Source organism: Palaemon carinicauda, chromosome 26, assembly GCF_036898095.1.
Source record: "Palaemon carinicauda isolate YSFRI2023 chromosome 26, ASM3689809v2, whole genome shotgun sequence".
Classification (NCBI taxonomy): domain Eukaryota; kingdom Metazoa; phylum Arthropoda; class Malacostraca; order Decapoda; family Palaemonidae; genus Palaemon; species Palaemon carinicauda.
The window spans coordinates 73,795,980-73,815,237 of record NC_090750.1 but is presented as its reverse complement, the minus strand read 5'-3'; the positions used below and the strand labels follow the sequence as shown (position 1 = coordinate 73,815,237).

The following is a 19,258-nucleotide window of genomic DNA, read 5'->3' as shown; positions in this document are numbered from 1 at the left end:
TTGCAATATAAGAAAACACAGACTTCATACAATATGTTAAGCAGAAGTAAATTTGCTGTCAAGAATCACACCTAGAATTTTAAGTCATACTAACTTGAAGAAACATTATCAATGCCGAGATCCAGATGTTGAGGAGCCACGGTCCTTAACCTACTTACAATAATACTTCTTGTTTTGTCAGGATTCAACTTCATACCCCATAATTTCCACCATGCACTAATTTTAGCTAAATCCCTATTAAGGGGTTCAGCAACCCCATACCTACATTCAGGAGATAGAATTGACGCAAAGAGAGTAGCATTATCTGCATATGCAACAAGCATTTTTTCCAGACGAAACCACATGTCATGTATGTATAGTATGAAAAGTAATGGGTCAAGAACACTACCCTGAGTAACACCAGATATCACATTCCTATACTCACTATGGTGCCCATCAACAACTACTCTGCAATCTATTACTTAAAAATAATTCAATAATGATGCTAAGAAACGACCCACCCACTCCCCACTGCTTGAGTTTGAAAACTAGGGCATCATGATTAACATGGTCAAAGGCAGCACTAAAATCAAGGCCAATCACATGAACTTCCTGACGCCATGATGAACACCAAATAGAGCTGTTTATCATTGTGACCTCATGAGGAAAAAAAGTTGACTATTGAAGCCAGGTAAATTTGAAATATAAATTTATGAATACTGTACTGTATACTGTAATAAAATCTTAGGGGGGTATCGTATAGAAAAAGAATGCATTTTAGTTGCCATTGACACCACATGAAGGACAACCAAAGTACAGCATTGAAATAATGGCCAGATTATAAGCAGTCTCCCCAGGTCGATACAAAAGGATTCCAAAAAGACTACAGGTAAATATTAGAATCAATGTCCTTATACAGGATATTCAGAATTTTTATTTGCATTAAATCTTACTTCATAATCATAGAAATATATAGTAGATTTGTGTAAATTAACACACTGAAAAAGATTCTTGTGTATAACATACCTTAACTGTACAAACAAAGCTGCTTCAAGTTTCTTCACATGCAGCGATATCATGCAGCCTTTGGGGAATGAGGGATAGTTTAAATTTTCACATACAGTACTACACAAATCACATTCAGCTCACAACACACACAAATATTTAGTATGAACATACAATACAGGTTGTACAACTTTTAAACACTAAATGGCATTGCACACTTCCTATGTACACACTATAACAAACAGCACAGAGTTATGTTAACCTAAAATTTCCTAATGCCCTTATATTAAAATTTTATGATATTCATACTACACTATGCATTATTCATGGAAAATTACTGTAGTATCATAATTACTGTAATCAATATTGAATAAAAAAAATTTCATATTTACCTAATACACAGTGTTCTGGTTCTACTTCATATGTCATTCCACATAAAGCAATGGAAAAATGTTTAACAATTCAATAGAAAAATAATCATAAGTCTATGGAAATAAAATCTACCATAATTTCACTATAATACTGTAAAAACTTAGTCTGGGACATGAAATGATAACCAGAAACACCAATGTTCTGCCAGACACTCCATTGAACCCCCTTAAAATCTTAAAGAGGTCAATATAATTTTCATAACTGATAGTACAACGATAAGAAGTTTACTTGAATTTAAAACTGTTACAATCAAAGAAGCAATAGAGTTTATCAGAAATATGGATTAATCAAAAACATATTTATTTGACTTTCCACTGGTTACACAAACAAGGTTAGTAAACCTTGCAGTTAAGCAAGATACTACAATCAGAAGGGCCTGTACAACAATTCTAAAGTGCTGCTTCACTCGGCTACCTCACACGGGCACAGTGTTTCAGTTTTGATAAATAATGGTGGAAATATTGTTATCATTGTGATTCTTGAGCTGAATACTAAATACTAAGGCAGCGTCTGAAGTGCAGCGAATTAACCAAATAGTGAGATAACTTTTATTATTAAGAGTAAAACTGGACACAGAATTTAAACAAGGAAGACCGAGGAGCCAAAAATGTTGCTAAGGCACTAGGTCTTGTCCAACTGACAACATACGCAGTTCTCCGAAGGATTACAAAGCCATATTACAAAAGAACTTTTGCTAAAGGATACGGCTGGAGCAAAAGCTTCAAGAAGCATAAGTATGTCCACTATTAAAGATTAAAAATAATGGATGAGGCTGCAAGTGCATACCTATAAAGGCTTTCAAGGACTCATGAAGCTCCAGAAGCAAGGGTATCAAAACTTAGGCTTCTGGAGTCATCTATTACCATTCACAGGTTGCACACGCAATTTCTTTGTTCACGAGGCAAAACTTGAACATTTTAATCAACTTTTCTGGCCACAATAAGTACTGTAATTTCTTTTTAATGTTTTTTTATAGCTTTCATTCTAATCTTTATTTCTAAAGACCAAAATGTTTTTTTTTTTACTTGAAGAAATAGGGGTTTAGTGGTGTTTTTATGGTGAGAAACTCATACATTATTTGCACATTTACTACAATCATATTTCTGTTACCAGAAATGTTGGAAGCATTCTAGGCAGACTGTAAAATTCACAACCAATTAAGAGATGGTTGCTGCAGGGTTAAAGGGAGCCAAGAATAGTATCAACCTCTAGTAGTTCTCCAATATAAAGGGGCACCTCAAGCTAATGGCCAATGTCACTTACCCTTCAGAAATCTCCAGGACACTGAAGGTAGTACGCAAGCAGCAGCTTTATATTGCATGGAAACGCAATTCAAAACTAAGGAAGACAACCACCAATAACCACAGCCATTAATTAGCTAATTTTCACAGGGCCTTATGCAATATTTCCCTCGGTACACTTGCCACCCCGCAGCAGTTTCTTATTACTGATAATGCATTCAGTTCAGCCCAAGAATATACAGGAATAAGGTGAGAATATCAGACACATTTTTATTGCCCCTAATGCAGTATATCTCTTCTAGCCTATGTACCACGATGTTATCCAGATTGTCACACGAACTTAAGATGAAGTCTTCGCTGGGTGCCAGAAAGGAAATCGAGTCTTGAAAGATCTTGAAGTTAAGGAAATGATCAATTAAAAAAATTGCACAGGACGAGTTTCAGCCTACCATGATGAATGGTGTGAGAAATATACAGCCCAAGAGTGTACATGACTTTACTAACTTCCGTCGGCTTCTATAACATTGTCAGTTTGCTGCACAAAGTCAGGTTAGGGAAGGTGAAAGTGTAGGGATGTTAGAGAAATAATTGAAAAGCCAAAGTGAGCAGCTGATTGAGAGATTAATGGTGATCTAGCAGGAGCACAGAATCATACAAAATTTTCAACATAGAAAAAGAAATGACATGGCTGGCCAATGACCATTTCACACTTGATAGATAATTCCTCCATGCTATGCGTCTTTGTAAACACTATCCTTAACAGCACATCTGAACTCCACTTTACCTTTCAACTTGGCACAAGGATCTTCTCCAGAAGTGTCACTATCCAGATGAGCTGCCTCTTTATTTTTGCTTAGTCAGTCTTAACAACTTTCTATTCTTAACAGAGCTGGAAGCTCTCAAAATAAACAATAAATTAGAAAAGTAAAAGAGGGGAAATTGTAGAATCCATGGACTGCACACAGTTTAAGTAACCACAATACTGTACTTTCATTTCTAATATTCCGATTTAATTTCATAATTCCTTAGTTGAATTTATTGCATATTTTGTTTTATATTTAAGTCAAAAGTCCTCAACAGCCTAAAATTATCTAATATATGTTACATGTTACATACAGGATATGTAGTTATAGGACTGGTTACAATAGAACACAACCTAATACCATACTAAGGTCTCTCTTTCCACAAATCTTTAAAAACATGATGCAGTTAATATACTGTACTAAGAGAAATGATAAACTCTTAAAACTAGTAATAGTCATTGTTCTAATGATTACATTTCTATTCTATCTTCTTAACATACAGTATTGCACTATAAAAATAAATTTCAGATTCATATATTAAAAATAAGGTTGAGAGAGAGAGAGAGAGAGAGAGAGAGAGAGAGAGAGAGAGAGAGAGAGAGAGAGAGAGAGAGAGAGAGAGAGAGAGAGAGAGAGAGAGAGAGGCTAAGAAAAAGTACTTTTGTCATACATACTTCAAGAAAATTTATAAAATGTTCAAACTAAGAATAAAGATGTCTAAAATTGCTGTAAATTAAAATATCTATTTCCTAAAACCTCAAATATTAACTACAGTGCCATTAAAAAGTACTTTGCTACAACAAGTCAATTTGAATAAGTCATATATGCACAGTAATGTACATCCTAAAACGGCTTCATCTTTTCTCATGTAAAGTCTGACATAACCTAAAACCAAAGAATACAATCTGTTAATTGAAAAACCTTGGACAACACTTTTTTAACTAGATATGCAAGATCAATATGATCAGTATAAAAAGTTAAAAAACGGGAAATAAACCTTGAGTACCGTATATGGTCATGCCAGCTAATGCAGGGTAATGTAGTTAAACTTTCTTTTTCTCTTTGAATAGTCAAAAACATATTACATTCAGAAGAACCCCAAGGCCTTTCATAATATTTCACGGCCATTTCAGTGGAAATGCCGTTAACTTTACAGAAACAACTTTTGATTATTCTTAAACTAACAAGTATTGTGCAATATTAAAAATCAATACACTACTGAAGAAAAACAAGGCATGAAAATTCAAATTATTACTAAGTAACAGACCAATTGACAGTTATTTGCACAGCATTCTAATAATACAGAAGGTAATACTAGTGCAAAAGAGGGGTGTATAGTGAAAATGGTTAGTTCAAGAAAGTTGAGGTCGTTTAATCATTCTCGCATTAATTTATACTCAACCCAATAAGCACACAGGATGCGACTATTACAACCCATATAAATATTACGAACTAAGAATTCCCCCAAAAATATGTATGCAACTAAAAATGGTTTCAAGAGTTTATTCCCTAATACTGTACTGATAAACGTAGTTAAAAAAATATCTTGTTAACAGGATATAAATTAACAGTACCATGAAAGTAAAATCTTATAATAATAACAAGAAATAAATTTAATACTAAAATGGAGTTTTCAAATTCTATGAAATGCAACTTGTTCATGACATACAGTAGATAAATTGTCTTTTTCTCTACACCACTACTCCACAAATGAATAAGGCAAAAAGACACAGTCAAACAGTACTTTTTAAGTGTGAATCCATCAAGGAATATTGCATTTGCATTAGTTTCAAATGTATCCACAATTTCAAAGGAAATTTGATCAAATTATTCATGTTCTTTACAAATTAAATGACTAACAAGAACTTGTATGTAATTACAGTACCCTAACACATGAATGAGAACAACACTGGCATTTCCAATATTACACTCTTATTACTCTGGGACTACAAATATATAAGACTCTCCTTCAAAAGTCCTTCTAGGGGTTACTGCTTACAGTGCTCTGCGTCTAAAACACAGTTTATTCCTTATACTTTTCAGTTGCGACCCCTGATCACTTCCTATTTGATTGTAAAACTTCAGATTTGTCTTGCTTCAACTCCAAGTTCTCCTTTAGGAACAAACGTTTTGGGTGAGCTCTACGAGAGTCAAGATATGATCTAGTGATCTTGTTAACTTGCATTATATGAATAGACAAAAACCTGAAGAATACAGGAATCTAAGCAATAGCAACAATACTTTGCATTCAGTATGCATAGTAGCTTACAAAGATTATAACTCGAGATCACTTGATTCTTAGCCTTAAAACAAAAGAATACCAAGTCGTCTTGATTCACCTACATGTAATTACTCTTACATAAAAAATTTGTCATTAAATTTCTAAAAACCTTTAGCTTTTTATTTTTTCTATCTTTCTTTATCAGGAAAATTTTACTTATTCATGCAATTGTCATAAACTTGAGAATTAAACTTTTCCTTGGATTTTCCAGTTATTCTAACTAACTGGTAATGAGCAGTTAAACAGAAGGAAGTAGAAGGATGAAGACCTATATGAAGGTCCAGAAAGTCTTGGAAAAATGGCAGTGAGGACCTTAAGCAGAATCTGAGTTCAAGCAGAAAGTGCACGACAAGAGATGAGGACTCATTTCACATCTATCTTTAAAGGGAAAAGCTGGCATAAAAACATTCAAGATAACACGATCATAAAGTACAGACAGTGCAATTGGCCATATTTCAAAAGGAAGCCCTCTAAGTATCATAAATATTTGCTACATTTTGTGTACGAAAACAAAGCAATTTTTCCTTTAGTAAACAACAGTTCTGCGTACTAATAAAAAAATCGACTAAAGGAAAAATACAGAATCAGAATAGCTTTAATCAAAAGGCCACAAGATAATCAAAAACCTCTAAAGCCACAGTGGTACATCTCATTCTTATGTGTGATCTCGTTACAATAATACCAATAACTAAAGCACTGGGTTTGGAGTTGATTATTCAACCTTTTCTCGGGTCAGTCTGAACTTGAATAAACAGGACTATTTCCTTTTACCTGGTTAGGTAAATCATTCCAAATTTCCTTGTACCGTACATTAACTCTCTGAATGTAATGGGCCATCTAAACTTAAAAGCTATTCTTAACACTGTACTTTATTTATACTCGAGGTGACTCTGAACACATACGCCACGATTGCAACTAAAGCTGTAGGGTTTCAGACAAATCACCATGGTTAAAGAATTAATAACTACAATACAAAAAACTCAAAAGTAATTGCATACATCTTACCCGAATCAATGAAGCAGCTCACTGCTTGAATAATAAATAACATTGTAATGAAAATTATACCCAAAATATCATGATTTGGTTAACACTAGTGTACACTTTAAATCTATAGCAGATTTACTTCAATTATGTTGAGAAAAATTAAAGCAAACATTCTCTGAAATATTAGCAGAATTTTACCTAAATCTCTAATTATGCTTCAAGTAAAAATGAGTGATTTTACATTACATACTTCACGTAGATTGTTACGCAGAGAAAGGGTAATTTTCTAGATTGTAAATTATTTACGATTCTATGAACTGTAAGGCTTCAAGAGAGTAACCTATACAATCAGTGGGGTAGCCTGTACAAGATAAATACAAAAATAAAAATTATCATAAACCATTCCATAAGTAATTTTTTCTGGAGCATTCATGTGTAATTGGCATTATCATTTAACACCGTAATTATGACGACAATACTGTACGGAATATCATCTGCACACCATGGAATTTACATTATGTGGAACTAGATATACGAGATAATGATTTCCACTATTTTCAGAAGACAACTAATTAAAAAAAAATTCACTAAAAAAATAATGTCATGATTAAACAAATACCACCCTAACGAACCCACTGATATCTAAAATACTCCCTGAGCATTTCCGGTTAATCGAAACATACAAAAGTACCACAATAAAAGGTAATAAATCTTAACCCTTTGAGATTTTGGAGGGTCCCAGAATTGTTTGTGGCAAATCACCTGAAGAGATACCATATTTCTCTTTTCTAGATCACTGTAAATTTCTTTGTTACCACATAAGAACTGATTATACTGTTGTCTTACGTTGATGCTGAATGCCTGTAAAGGTAGTCGTTGACTCACGACCAAGGTAGGGACCGAGAGATAGGTCCCATCTCGACATAAGTTGAATGTAAAATATGAAGTTTCCATAGATTTATCATTTTAAGTACTTGGGGTCTGTTGTTGCAGCAAATGGTGGAGTGGAAGCAGATGTACGTCAAAGAGTGAATGAAGGATGCAAAGTGTTGGGGCAGTGAAGGGAGTGGCAAAGAATAAAGGGTTAGGCATGAATGTAGAGAGTTCTGAATGAGGAAGTGATTGTACAACTGTGATGTATGGATCGGATTTGTGGGGAATGAAAGTGACGGAGAGACAGAAATTAAATGTGTCTGAGGAGTATGGCTGGTGTATCTCGAGTAGACAGGGTTAGGAACAAAGTAGTGAGGGTAAGAACGTGTGTAAGAAATATTTTAGCAGCTAGAGAGGATATGAATGTGAGATGGTTTGGCCATATTGGGAGAATGGTATATGGCTGTTTGCTAAAGAAGGTGAATGCAAGAGTTGATGGGAGAAGTGCAAGAGGAAGACCAAGATTTGGGTGGATGGATGGAGTGAAAAAAGCACTGAGTGATAGGATAGATGTCAGGCTGGGAGGAACGTAGAGAGGAAAGGTCCCTTTTTTATCATTTGTTTGAGGTTGGCTAACCCCCAAAATAGGGGGAAGTGCCTTGGTATATAGATAGATGTCATGATACTGTATCATCTTGGTAATATTTTATTAATATTTTCTTACTGTATAGCATTTTTTATTTTTCTTGGTTCATGATATCATATGCTTTATTAAAGTATATTTGTATTCAAATTTTCAATTTCGGGAGCATTTTAACAATCAACAATTACTGATCAAGGTCCTGCTACTGTACCCAGAATATGTACTTTATACGAATTATAAGGAGTGTAGTTATTATAATATAACTTATTTGAAATACTTTCATACTGAATATTACATCAGCACCAATATGTTGTAGGATATCAGTTTTTATACAGTTCGTTTATAGCCAATATTATAAGATATCAATCAATCAATCAAACTCACTGTCTCATTAAGTCTTTATATTTCTTGAAATATTATTGTGTTTAATTGTGCTTTATTAAAGCATGTTTGTATTTAATCTTAATTTTGGGAAGCATTTTAATAATCAACAATTACTTTTGTTTGTTACCTTTGGTGGTGATCAGTATATTTTTTTAGACATTAAAAATACCAGGTATCATTACTCGATGTTTCAATAATGGGAATACTAATTACTTTGTGATGTATCTAAATAAAATCACTATTTACCAGCTCACCTTACGCCAAAACTACGACGCCACCAGACATACAGTACTGTACTTCTTTTCTTAAATTCACAGTAAATAGTACCGTACTCGGAACACCTAATACAGAGCACGGAAATACTTGGTATCATTACTCGATGTTTCGATGATGGGAATAATTATATCACTCGGCAACGAATCAAAAGTTTATCATTATTTACCAGCTCGCCCTTCTGCCCGAAATATAATGTCACCAGACATGTGATGAAGTCGTTAAATTCGACTTACGAAATGTAATTTTCTTTTTCTTTTTGCATGAAATAAAGAAAATACTAGCTTCCCAAGCAAAAGGATTTCATTTTTATAATGTAAAAGAAAATACATAACTTAATAGTAAATATTTGTCCTATTAGTGTACTTTCATTAGATAAATATTGATCTACTATGAGAGATGAAACAAAGGAAATAAAATTAGCGTAAAATATGAGATTCCGTCCTAGTTGTGGTCAAATTTACTCCAAGTAGTAGTACTCATAACAACCAAGAGAGACCCATCAAATACTCTGAATACTCTGAATTGTTCCTTGATATTTCAACTATGGGAATACTAACATTAAGTGATAGCCTATTGAAATGAAATCCCTCAATTTGCCAGAAATATGTCACCAGATATATGATATGAACTTGAGAGATATTAAAACTTTTCTTGATATAATGTTTGTTTAAAATAGATACTGTATATCAATACTATAAAAAAATACTAACTTACCAAGATAAACTAATTAATTTCTATACAACAAAATAGATTATTTCTAAGGAAATATTGTCCTATTCATGTACTATTTGCAACAGACTTGTGACGTCATCATTGAAAAAATTCTTGTAAAAACAAACAGTTGTAATTCGTATAAGTCGTAAGTCGACGACTACTTGCATGTAATTTTTCTGTATTCAAAACATGAAATATAAAAAAGTAAAACATGATATGAAGTTACCACATTTTCTACTAAATTTAATTACATTATCACAATGAAATTACATGGCCAAAATCTCAAAGGGTTAAAAGTGTAAAACAAACATTCACTACAAAAACAGAGGATGGTATTGTTTTTTGCCGAGTTTCCTTCTACACATAGGACACTCTTTCTTCTTCTTCAAAGCCTCTTGCAAACAATCAGAGCAAAACACATGACCACACACTGTTGAGCATAAATTACGAGATGAACTCTGAATTGTTTTTACAGAGTCTAAGCAAATACTGCATGCAAACGTTGGTTCCTCTGGTGATGGTGGGCCAGCTGTATCAGTTCTTAAAATTGCAGTTGCCTGTGGAACATCAACTTCCAATTTAATAGTTTTCTGCGGAATATTATTAGATGATGATGTTGAGGTTGAAGGAAAGGCTAGAGAGTTTGAAATACTTGGATTATGATTACTACCAACTTGTTCTATAATTGTCCCAGGAGAAAGAACGGGGAGACCACAAATAAACTTATGTAATTGATCAGATTTGGTTCCTTGGTTGTAATTTCCATTAGATGTGGAAGGACTTGTCGTGTACGAAGAAAGAGCAGTATCCGTGTTAATACTGGAATAACCTGGTGGTAACTGGCTGCTAAACGAACCAGACAATTGAGTTGAAACACTTTGTACAGAACTCCCCCAAGATTGGCTATTAATTCCGCCACTTATCTCGGTAAACCATGAATTTTGAGAAGGATTTTCAAATAACATATCACCTAGACTAAAACCAGAATTACAACTAGTACTGGGAGTATTCGACTGAGGATTAACTATATAATCCACTAGATCAGGTACCCGATTCACTGAAGTGCTTGGAGTAACAGCCTGAAATGCAGAATTAGGATGACTTGACATTGAGCTCTTGAAATCGGTTGGGACCATGTCTGTTTTCTGCAACAAAGAGCCTACATGGTTTATATTCATTTCAACATCTTCAAAAATTGGCATTGTTGAATATAAACCTGAATACGAATTAGCTGCTGCTGTTCCCTTTTGTAATGACACCTTATTTGATACACTCATGTCCAAGGGTGTATCAGGAAAAGAACTTGCCACTTCTGCCGTTCCACTCAGTAACGGGTTTTTGTCTCGATCATTATTAGCTGATATCACTACACTAGATGTACTTCCTGTTAACATTTCTGCACTGGAATGACCATTAGGATATTTTTCATATGTCCCAGGGTGTCTATCATATGCGCTAGGAAAATCACTGGGTTGTTCTAGAGATGAAAAGCGCCAGAGCCAACTCTTTTTAGGTAAATTGGCACAAGCATTTAAATCTCTTATCAAAGACATTGTATCATCATCTTCTTGCTTGATTGAAATGCCTTGTGGGTTTGGTTTTGGTGTATTGCCTATAGAAAATTAAAACAGTAATTAGAGCTGAAAGTTTCTGACTGTGAAGCCACAAAACATTAACTTTTCAAAAGTAAACAGTTCCAGTGAAAATTTATTCTTAAGTAATATTTCCTCAACTTGCAAATTTTGACCCCATATCAATAAAAGCTTATAAAAAATTACTTCAACAATATTTAAAGTAAACACTTCCTAGGTCTCATATATGATGGCTAACATGAATACGTTAAGGAAGGGTATTTATTTTCAATGTAATATACTTCAAAATACATTGTACGTACACTAAAAGTATTAATGCACAGTATACAACAAATATAAGTTAAATTATTGTTGATCCACTGCATAAATAATCAACTTAACTTTAAAAATTAAGTCCTATGTGATGCCACTGGCAACCATCTAAAATACATAGCTTAGAACAAAATGTTTTATAAAATAATGGTCACCAAAAAAATTGTCAGTAAAATCCTAAATTATCAGCTGTTGTATAAAACAATTTATAACATAGGACAATCTGAATTAATATAACAAATTGGAAATTATTTGAATTTTTCCTAAAGATACAAACCTTGAGCTCTTTATAGGAAATATACTTTCAGGAAAGTTAGAAGCTAGCCATAAGACTTCTAGCTTGGTATAATTACCCCATGCTAGTTAGCGGGGAGAGGGAGTAGTACCGGAAAACCCCCCTCACATACACACCTGTGCTATACTGCCATTTTTTATTGTAGGCAGGACTTGCAAGGGGATAGGTGATGATGGGGAACATCTATATAAAGTTTAAGATTTGTTATTTGCTCCGACACTATACAAACCCTTTCGCTCTTTACAGGGAAAGACTCACCTTTAGGTTGTTGAAAGTAATAAACTGGCTGGTTTTTTACCCGTGGTGTGCTGCTATGCTTCGCTCAAGCTTAATAAAGAAACGCCCTGACACCTCACTAAAATCTCGTGGGTTATGTGCAAGTCAACGGCCGAGGCAATCATTGTGATAGCTAAGCTATGTGACTTGTCCAGGTAGAATTCTTGGAGTAGGAAAGCTCCTCTGAATTAACCTTTAGACATTGCCCTAATTCCACCTTGCTGGAAGAACGGGGAAGTAAACATATAATAATTTATCAGGTTACACAAGGGAAATGGTTCATACCCGCAGACGAAGGAGGCCAGCTTGCAGCATACCGATGGTGCTGTACCCTAAAAGAGTGGAAAATCAAGGAAAGAAGCCAGTCCCACTGTAATTCATCCCAGACTAACCACGGTTAATATCTGCCCTCAACCGCCTTCTACATGTCCACCAAGGGAGCTTGAGGCGTTTTGACCACTTGTTGTGCAGTCACCACAGGACCAATGAAACGGTATCCCGTACTATATCTACATAGTAATCATTAACAAATCCATAAGACATCATTTCAAAAAGCACTAAAAATCTAAATAACGTAAACAATCTAGAGCTTGGGGAACTACTGATCAATCCAAGAACAACGCAAAAACTAATAGAAAAAAGAAGATAAAATGTACCAAGTCATAGTTATGCCAATAAACCGCTAGATTGTCTCACTAATTTACTAGAGGTCGCAGCCCATCAAATGGAAAGAACACAGAATTTGTTCTAGTTTTCGTGGGAAATGTCGATATAAACCAAGCTTCGAGAGAAGCAATATGAGCATCAGGGAAGGTTCATAATAATAATATACAGTATGCTGTATAATACACATCATTATATTATCAGAAAATCATAACACAAATACTTTTTAACCCTTTTACCCCCAGGCTCTTTGGAAATTTCCAACCCTTAACCCCCAGGGGGTTATTTTTTTCCCAGCACATTTTGCAGTATATTTTTTTTTAAATTGCTCTAACAGCCTTAATTTTTGTCATAGAGAGGTCAGGTGGGTCTCATTCTCTTGGAAAATGCCTGAATTTTCTCAAAACATTATCAAAAATATGAAAAAATAATTTTTATAGCATTTTTTTGCAAGGACGTACCGGTACGTCCATGGGGGTAAAGGGATGGCTTTTGTGAAACGTACCAGTACGTCCTTTGGGGGTAAAAGGGTTAACATGTGGGCAAGCTCATGTGGTTTGTTTGAAGTAAGACCTCAGAGCACTCCCTGGGCATAGTAACTGTTCATCTGGATTATCAGTTACCGAATGAAGGGCCCGCATTCTGGAACCGCTACAGCTAGATTTCGAGTCTTAGCAACAAACCCATTGGCAAAGTCAGGTGTTACCTATCCCTATCACCTAGAATGTATGTAGTAAGAAAGACCATACAACTTGCCGACCCTCTTGTCGAGGCGAGAGCGATAAAAAAAATTGTCTGATGACTGACACAGAGGTTCATATGGCAATACTTTCAGAGATAGTAGTATGTGGACTACATTCCAAGGAGGAGATCTGTCTTTTAGCTGAGGACAGGTATGCTTAAAACTACATATGAGAGAATTCCATCGAAGAGGAAAGTTAACTCCTGTCTAGTTTAAAGGCGAGGCTTCAGACTGGGCGGCATTCTTTCTCGATCGAGACCGAGCAGGACTTTACTCCCTGAGGTACAGCAAGCTTTGCTGTCCCAGGGAGAGAGATATCAAATGGCGCAAAGTCTCTTTCCAAGTGAATAAACCACTCCACCTGATGGGAAGCAAATCACTGACCTACGAAGGTATCCAGATATATTTTTTCTTATTGATTGCAAAAAGTCTCCACGAGGGAGGTAATGTTGAATATCATACAGGTGAGGGGTCGTATGAATAAGACTGATCATAATGAATCCATAAGCAAGGTTGCACGAATAGCCTTGGAAAGGAGAGAATATTTCTGTTGATATCTCTGCAGGAAGGAATAGATCTGGGTGCTAATATGCCTGTTGTCACTGCGGCACTATCAGGGTCACTGAGGCCCTTTTATGAAAAAGTCTCCTCCTCAGACAAAAGGGGAAGGTCTCCTGATGTCGGAGGACCTCTAACAGGGGTGCCTGGTTACCTCATACTGGGTAACAGTACAGTACTTAAAAGAAAACTTCTGAACATGAGACATCCTGATCTGTTATCTCGTCCACAACTCCCACCACGGTCAAGAATTGGATGGTTAACTGAGGGAGAGAATGATCCATCAAAGCCTACTATTTGACTGCGCCCTGTCAGACTGACTGTTAGTAAGTTCTTGCCCCTACTGAATAGTGTTACAAATGACAATCAAGCTGCTTCTCCTCCAACTCCATCTTCTAACGGCTAGACGAATAAGAGTCGTGTAAAGAATATCTTTGACTAGGTGTTCTATGTTGTGTCCAGAATACCTTTGTCCAGGTATTCTACCACCATTGTGCTTTGAAAAAACACTACTGTGTGACAAGAAGGGAGTTATTGGAAGAGATTAAGAGCCAGCAACCTTGCACTCTAATATAGGCAGATTTGTGTGGCACTACCAATGTGTTGGAATATAGCTCAGAGGCCATGTGTCACGACAGGCGAGGGTCAACCCCCTTTTCTTTTGATGACTCCCCCAAGAGCATCAATTGTGGGGATGGAGAGAGGTGGTCTACTGTCCTGCTCCCCTGAGGGGGCTGGTGAGCATGCACAGAGGCCATGTGTTATGACAGGTGAGGGGGGCCACCTTTTTTTTTATGCCTCCCCCAAGAATATCAACTGTGGGGAAGGAGAGAGGTGGTCTAATCTCCTGAGAGGGTTGATGAAATCTATCTCTAAACTCGAGTCTCTCTCTCACTCTGATCCTATCGGATTCATGTAGAATTCCTTTGATATAACCGTTGAGATCCGCGAGAGTTATTGGGTCCTTTGACTAGCCAGACAGTACTAAATTGGATTCCCATCTCTGATTACAGCTACTTTGTCCTTTACCTCCATATGCAGATAGTCTGCCCAATTCTTTCCACATTCTCCTCTGTCATACACCTGACAACACTGAGATCACCAAACAATTTTTCCTTGTTCAAGGGGTTAACTACTGCATTGCAATTGTTCAATGGCTACTTTCCTCATATTAAGGGTAGAAGAGAGACTTAAGCTATGGTAAGCAGCTCTTCTAGGAGAAGGATACTTAAAAAATAATCCATTGTTCTCTAGTCTTGGGTAGTGCCATAGCCTTTGTACCATGGTCTTCCATTGTCATGGATTAGAGTTCTATTGCTTAAGTGTACACTCAGGCATGCTATTCTATCTTATTTCTCTTCCTTCTGATTTTTTTTGTTTTTATATTTATTTACGAAAGATTTACTTTAATATGTTTCTGTTCTTAAAATGTTTCAATTGTTCATTACTTTCCTGATAACTTATAAATTTTCTTAATTCCTTTCCCCACTGGGGTATTTTCCTTGTTGGAGCCTTTGGGCGTATAGCATCCTGCTTTTGCAACTAGGGCTGTAGCCTCGCAAGTAGTAGTAATAATAATAATAATAATAATAATAATAATAATAATAATAATAATAATAATACATACATATACCAAGGCACTTCCCCCAATTTTGGGGGTTAGCCGACATCAAACAAATGAAACAGAAAAGGGGACCTCTCCTCTCTACGTTCCTCCCAGCCTAACAAGGGACTCAACAGAGTTTGGCTGGTACTGCTAGGGGTGCCACAGCCCACCCTCCCCCTTTATCCAACACAGATGAAGCTTCATAACACTGAATCCCCTACTGCTCCTACCTCCGCGGTCTTCCAAGGCACCGGAGGAAGCAGCAGAGCCTACAGGAACTGTGTCACAATCGCTCGCCATTCATTCCTATTTCTAGCACGCTCTCTTGCCTCTCTCACATCTATCCTCCTATCACCCAGAGCTTCCTTCACTCCATCCATCCACCCAAACCTTGGCCTTCCTCTTGTACTTCTCCCATCAACTCTTGCATTCATCACCTTCTTTAGCAGACAGCCATTTTCCTTATTATAATAATAATAATAATAATAATAATAATAATAATAATAATAATAATAATAATAATAATAAAAATAATATCGAAATGACCAGTTACCACTGGAGGGAACTTTAGCTATGACTTTCGCCAGGGGTAAAGAACACTGAAGTTTAGATATCCCAGCAGGTACAACTATTGTTGTTGCTGAAAGAAGTCTCGCTTAAAGAAGGGACATTCTGCTTCCTTCTACCTGATTTGACAAAGCAACTTTGTTACCCAGAGGTTATTTACCTTTTTAAATATCCCAGTTCTCATAGAGGTTACCAGGATGAATTCTAGCAGTTTTACCTCGAGATGAGGTAAAAAACCCAAAAGGTTGATAGTGCCAGAAAAACTCTCCATTGAATCTGCTAAAATTTACCAATTGCCTAAGTGACAAGGAGGGTGGCCTAGTGACCCTGGTTGCAAAAGAGCAAACATTCTTGTGAAGACCCGAGGGGTTGAGCGTAGGCTGGAGTCTTGCACCCTGTACTGGCAAATTAAAACTGAAAGGATGACTCTAGATATATCCTTAGAGGAAACCTCAGTAATAACCAGTGGTCAAAGTCACAGATGTCGAGTCATCAACAGAAGGGGAAAAGAAGAGGGACGTGTTGCGACAAAGGATAAGGACCGTCAAGAGGATCAGGCCCTGAGGTCATCTATCATCATGTACTTCTGTGGAATCCTTCCCCATTAAGACAGCTGAGAGAGATGCCCTGCTGTTGACTTCCTCCTGGAGCGTGATCCTGCAAGCTCTAGCTCATATGACCCAAGGAAAAAGGGAGGCAGGTTGTACAAGCAACCATTCCAGGTAAGACCCAAGTCTTCCCTTGAAACTGGGACAGACTCGGAGCTACCTAGTCAGCTAACTACCCGGTAAGGCAGTGAACACAGCCTGGGGATTGTGTCTATTGACAAACTCCAATGGATTGGATGGTTTAATTAAGAGGAACCAAGATCATTTTACTTCCAAGCAAAAGATCATTACTCATCTGAGTGCCTGAGGGTGCTGAGGGGTTGCTTACCAAGTACAGTACAGTAAACATTTCAAGTCAATCGCTGTCGTTTCATGCAATCAGTAGCAAGCAACTGTCTCTGCAAAGCGATGATGAATCTTGTCCACCAACGGCCTTTGTTAGAATTAGAGTTGGTCGCATATGTCCGGTTACAGACTGGTAAACACCAGAGTAGCCCAGTTATCTCTAGCACATAATGGCGTACAGTTAACATCCCTAGTCGATTGCTGTCAAGCAAACTCTTGGTTGCCAATGATCAGTCACAAGCAACTATTTCTGAAACACAAGATTGAGATGTATCTTAAGTCACATTTGTAATTGTATGCATAAAAGTGGTTACGGACCAGTAACAGAAAGTAAAATTTTCCTGCGTATAAGGAAAGTTGCCTCCAATCTTAAAGCAAAAACACCGTGATGGGTACCCTGGGGCAGAGCAAAGATCCGGGTGTGGCCGAATGGTTCGTTGCGCCCAATACTCGATTAGAAAACACTGATAAATGTTCATATATGAGACCTCCTCCCTGCTGACAGATATCCCTTATGACGGGGATGAAGGAAGAGCCCCCTTGAGCCCTTGCTACACTACACGAGTGTGTTCATGGGCTTTGTATGCCAATGAGGAGCACGTGCAGTTAGCAAAGCATTCAAGGCCTTTGTTGGTTGTAGGCACTTGCCCATCCACTCGTGGGTGGGACAAATGTAACTGCAAGAAAGCAAATACTTATTTGCTATCGTTCGCAAACATAAGAATGAGTTGATTCCCTCCCATCGGGATTAAAAGCTTCAGGAAATAACCTCAAAGGGTTATGTCTCACAGGAGCGTTGTGTCATGAGGGTATGACAGGTTGCGGCAGATATCACTGCAATGAATTATGGTTTGTGAGAAAAAAAGCTTTATGGTATGGATGTTATGAAAAACACTTTAGCTATTACACTGTATCAAATTCATTTAATAAATTTTTTTTTTGATAGCCCTCAAGTGTCTCCCCCCCAAAAAAATACCTTAATATGTTACTATTTCTTTTAACAGGTAATGACAGCAAGACCCTACAAGTAGAGGTACAAGAATAGGAATAATATTGCATAATCCTGCACCTGTTTATGTTGCTAGTCAGCCTGGTGAAGACTATTAAAAGCAGGTTTGCTTGGAGATTCTAGTTTTGCCGCATAAATTGTGAATAACATCCTTTATGTTAAAGAAATGACTTATACTGAATCATTTTTTGTGTGAGACTTTGCAATCAAGAGGAGGGGCCTCAAAAAACACTTATTATAAGTGGTCTCAACTCTTATCCATTTTCATGGGTGTAGAATAACCCTGATATACTGTGTATCACCAAGGACTGTAAGCCTTTTCTGTTGTCTTTCTGCTGTAAAGGTGAGAATGTAAAGTCATAATCAATGTGTGACCTTGTTTTATAATCCATTTGATCTTGAGCCTAGCTACCTATATTTGAAAGTAGCCCAAATAGATACACAGTTAGGCATGCCTTTGTTTATACTTGTATATGAAACTCGTATAGGTGTCCAGCATGTAAAGTTCTTGTTTTGTTTTTTTGGTTATTCAAATATTTTTTTTTTACCTTGTTATTGTGAGGCTGGAGTGTGAAGGGATACTAGTTTTTCTTTAATTGCTTATTAAAATTTGACAAAAAATGTTATTGTCGACCTAATTATTGGTTTTTCTTTCTTATTAAATCTGTTTGAGGAATGAAATAAATTTATTTTCCATGTATATTATAAACTAGAAGCACTTCCTTCCCCTAATGTCCCCTTCTCAGCCACTAATTTTGTCTTTTTTCCCTTAGTATCATTATTTTTCCTTTTTTTTTTTTTGCTTAGTACTTAAATAACCTGAAGACTGCTTATCTCTGAATAATATTAAGCAATTAGTCCTAACTGGGTCCCCTTGCCCAGTATAAAATTAAAGGGTGGTGCCCAGTGCCCAGTTTTCTTGACCTGTTACTTAGATTGTTGGGTATTCCAGTTTTACCTTTTTATGTAGTGAATGTTGGAGTGTGGTCGGCATTCGGACAATAGGCAGTTTGGGGTGCTACCTCTGACCACAATCCACAAACTACTACATCGCAATGGATTGGATGCCA

The 19,258-nt window shown here is 36.5% G+C and overlaps 1 protein-coding gene across 3 annotated transcripts in view; it reads right to left on the bottom strand.

The window, feature by feature from the left end:
- Nucleotides 1-890: 890 nt before the first annotated feature.
- The window catches only part of LOC137619586 (uncharacterized), a 53,990-nt gene continuing 35,622 nt past the window's right edge, over nt 891-19,258 (bottom strand). For all 3 annotated transcript variants that reach the window (XM_068349753.1, XM_068349752.1, XM_068349754.1), the window contains exon 5: nt 891-11,227. In XM_068349753.1, the coding sequence (XP_068205854.1) occupies nt 9,930-11,227 (1,298 nt within the window). In that variant the 3' untranslated portion in view covers nt 891-9,929. The remainder of the gene's footprint in view (nt 11,228-19,258) is intronic.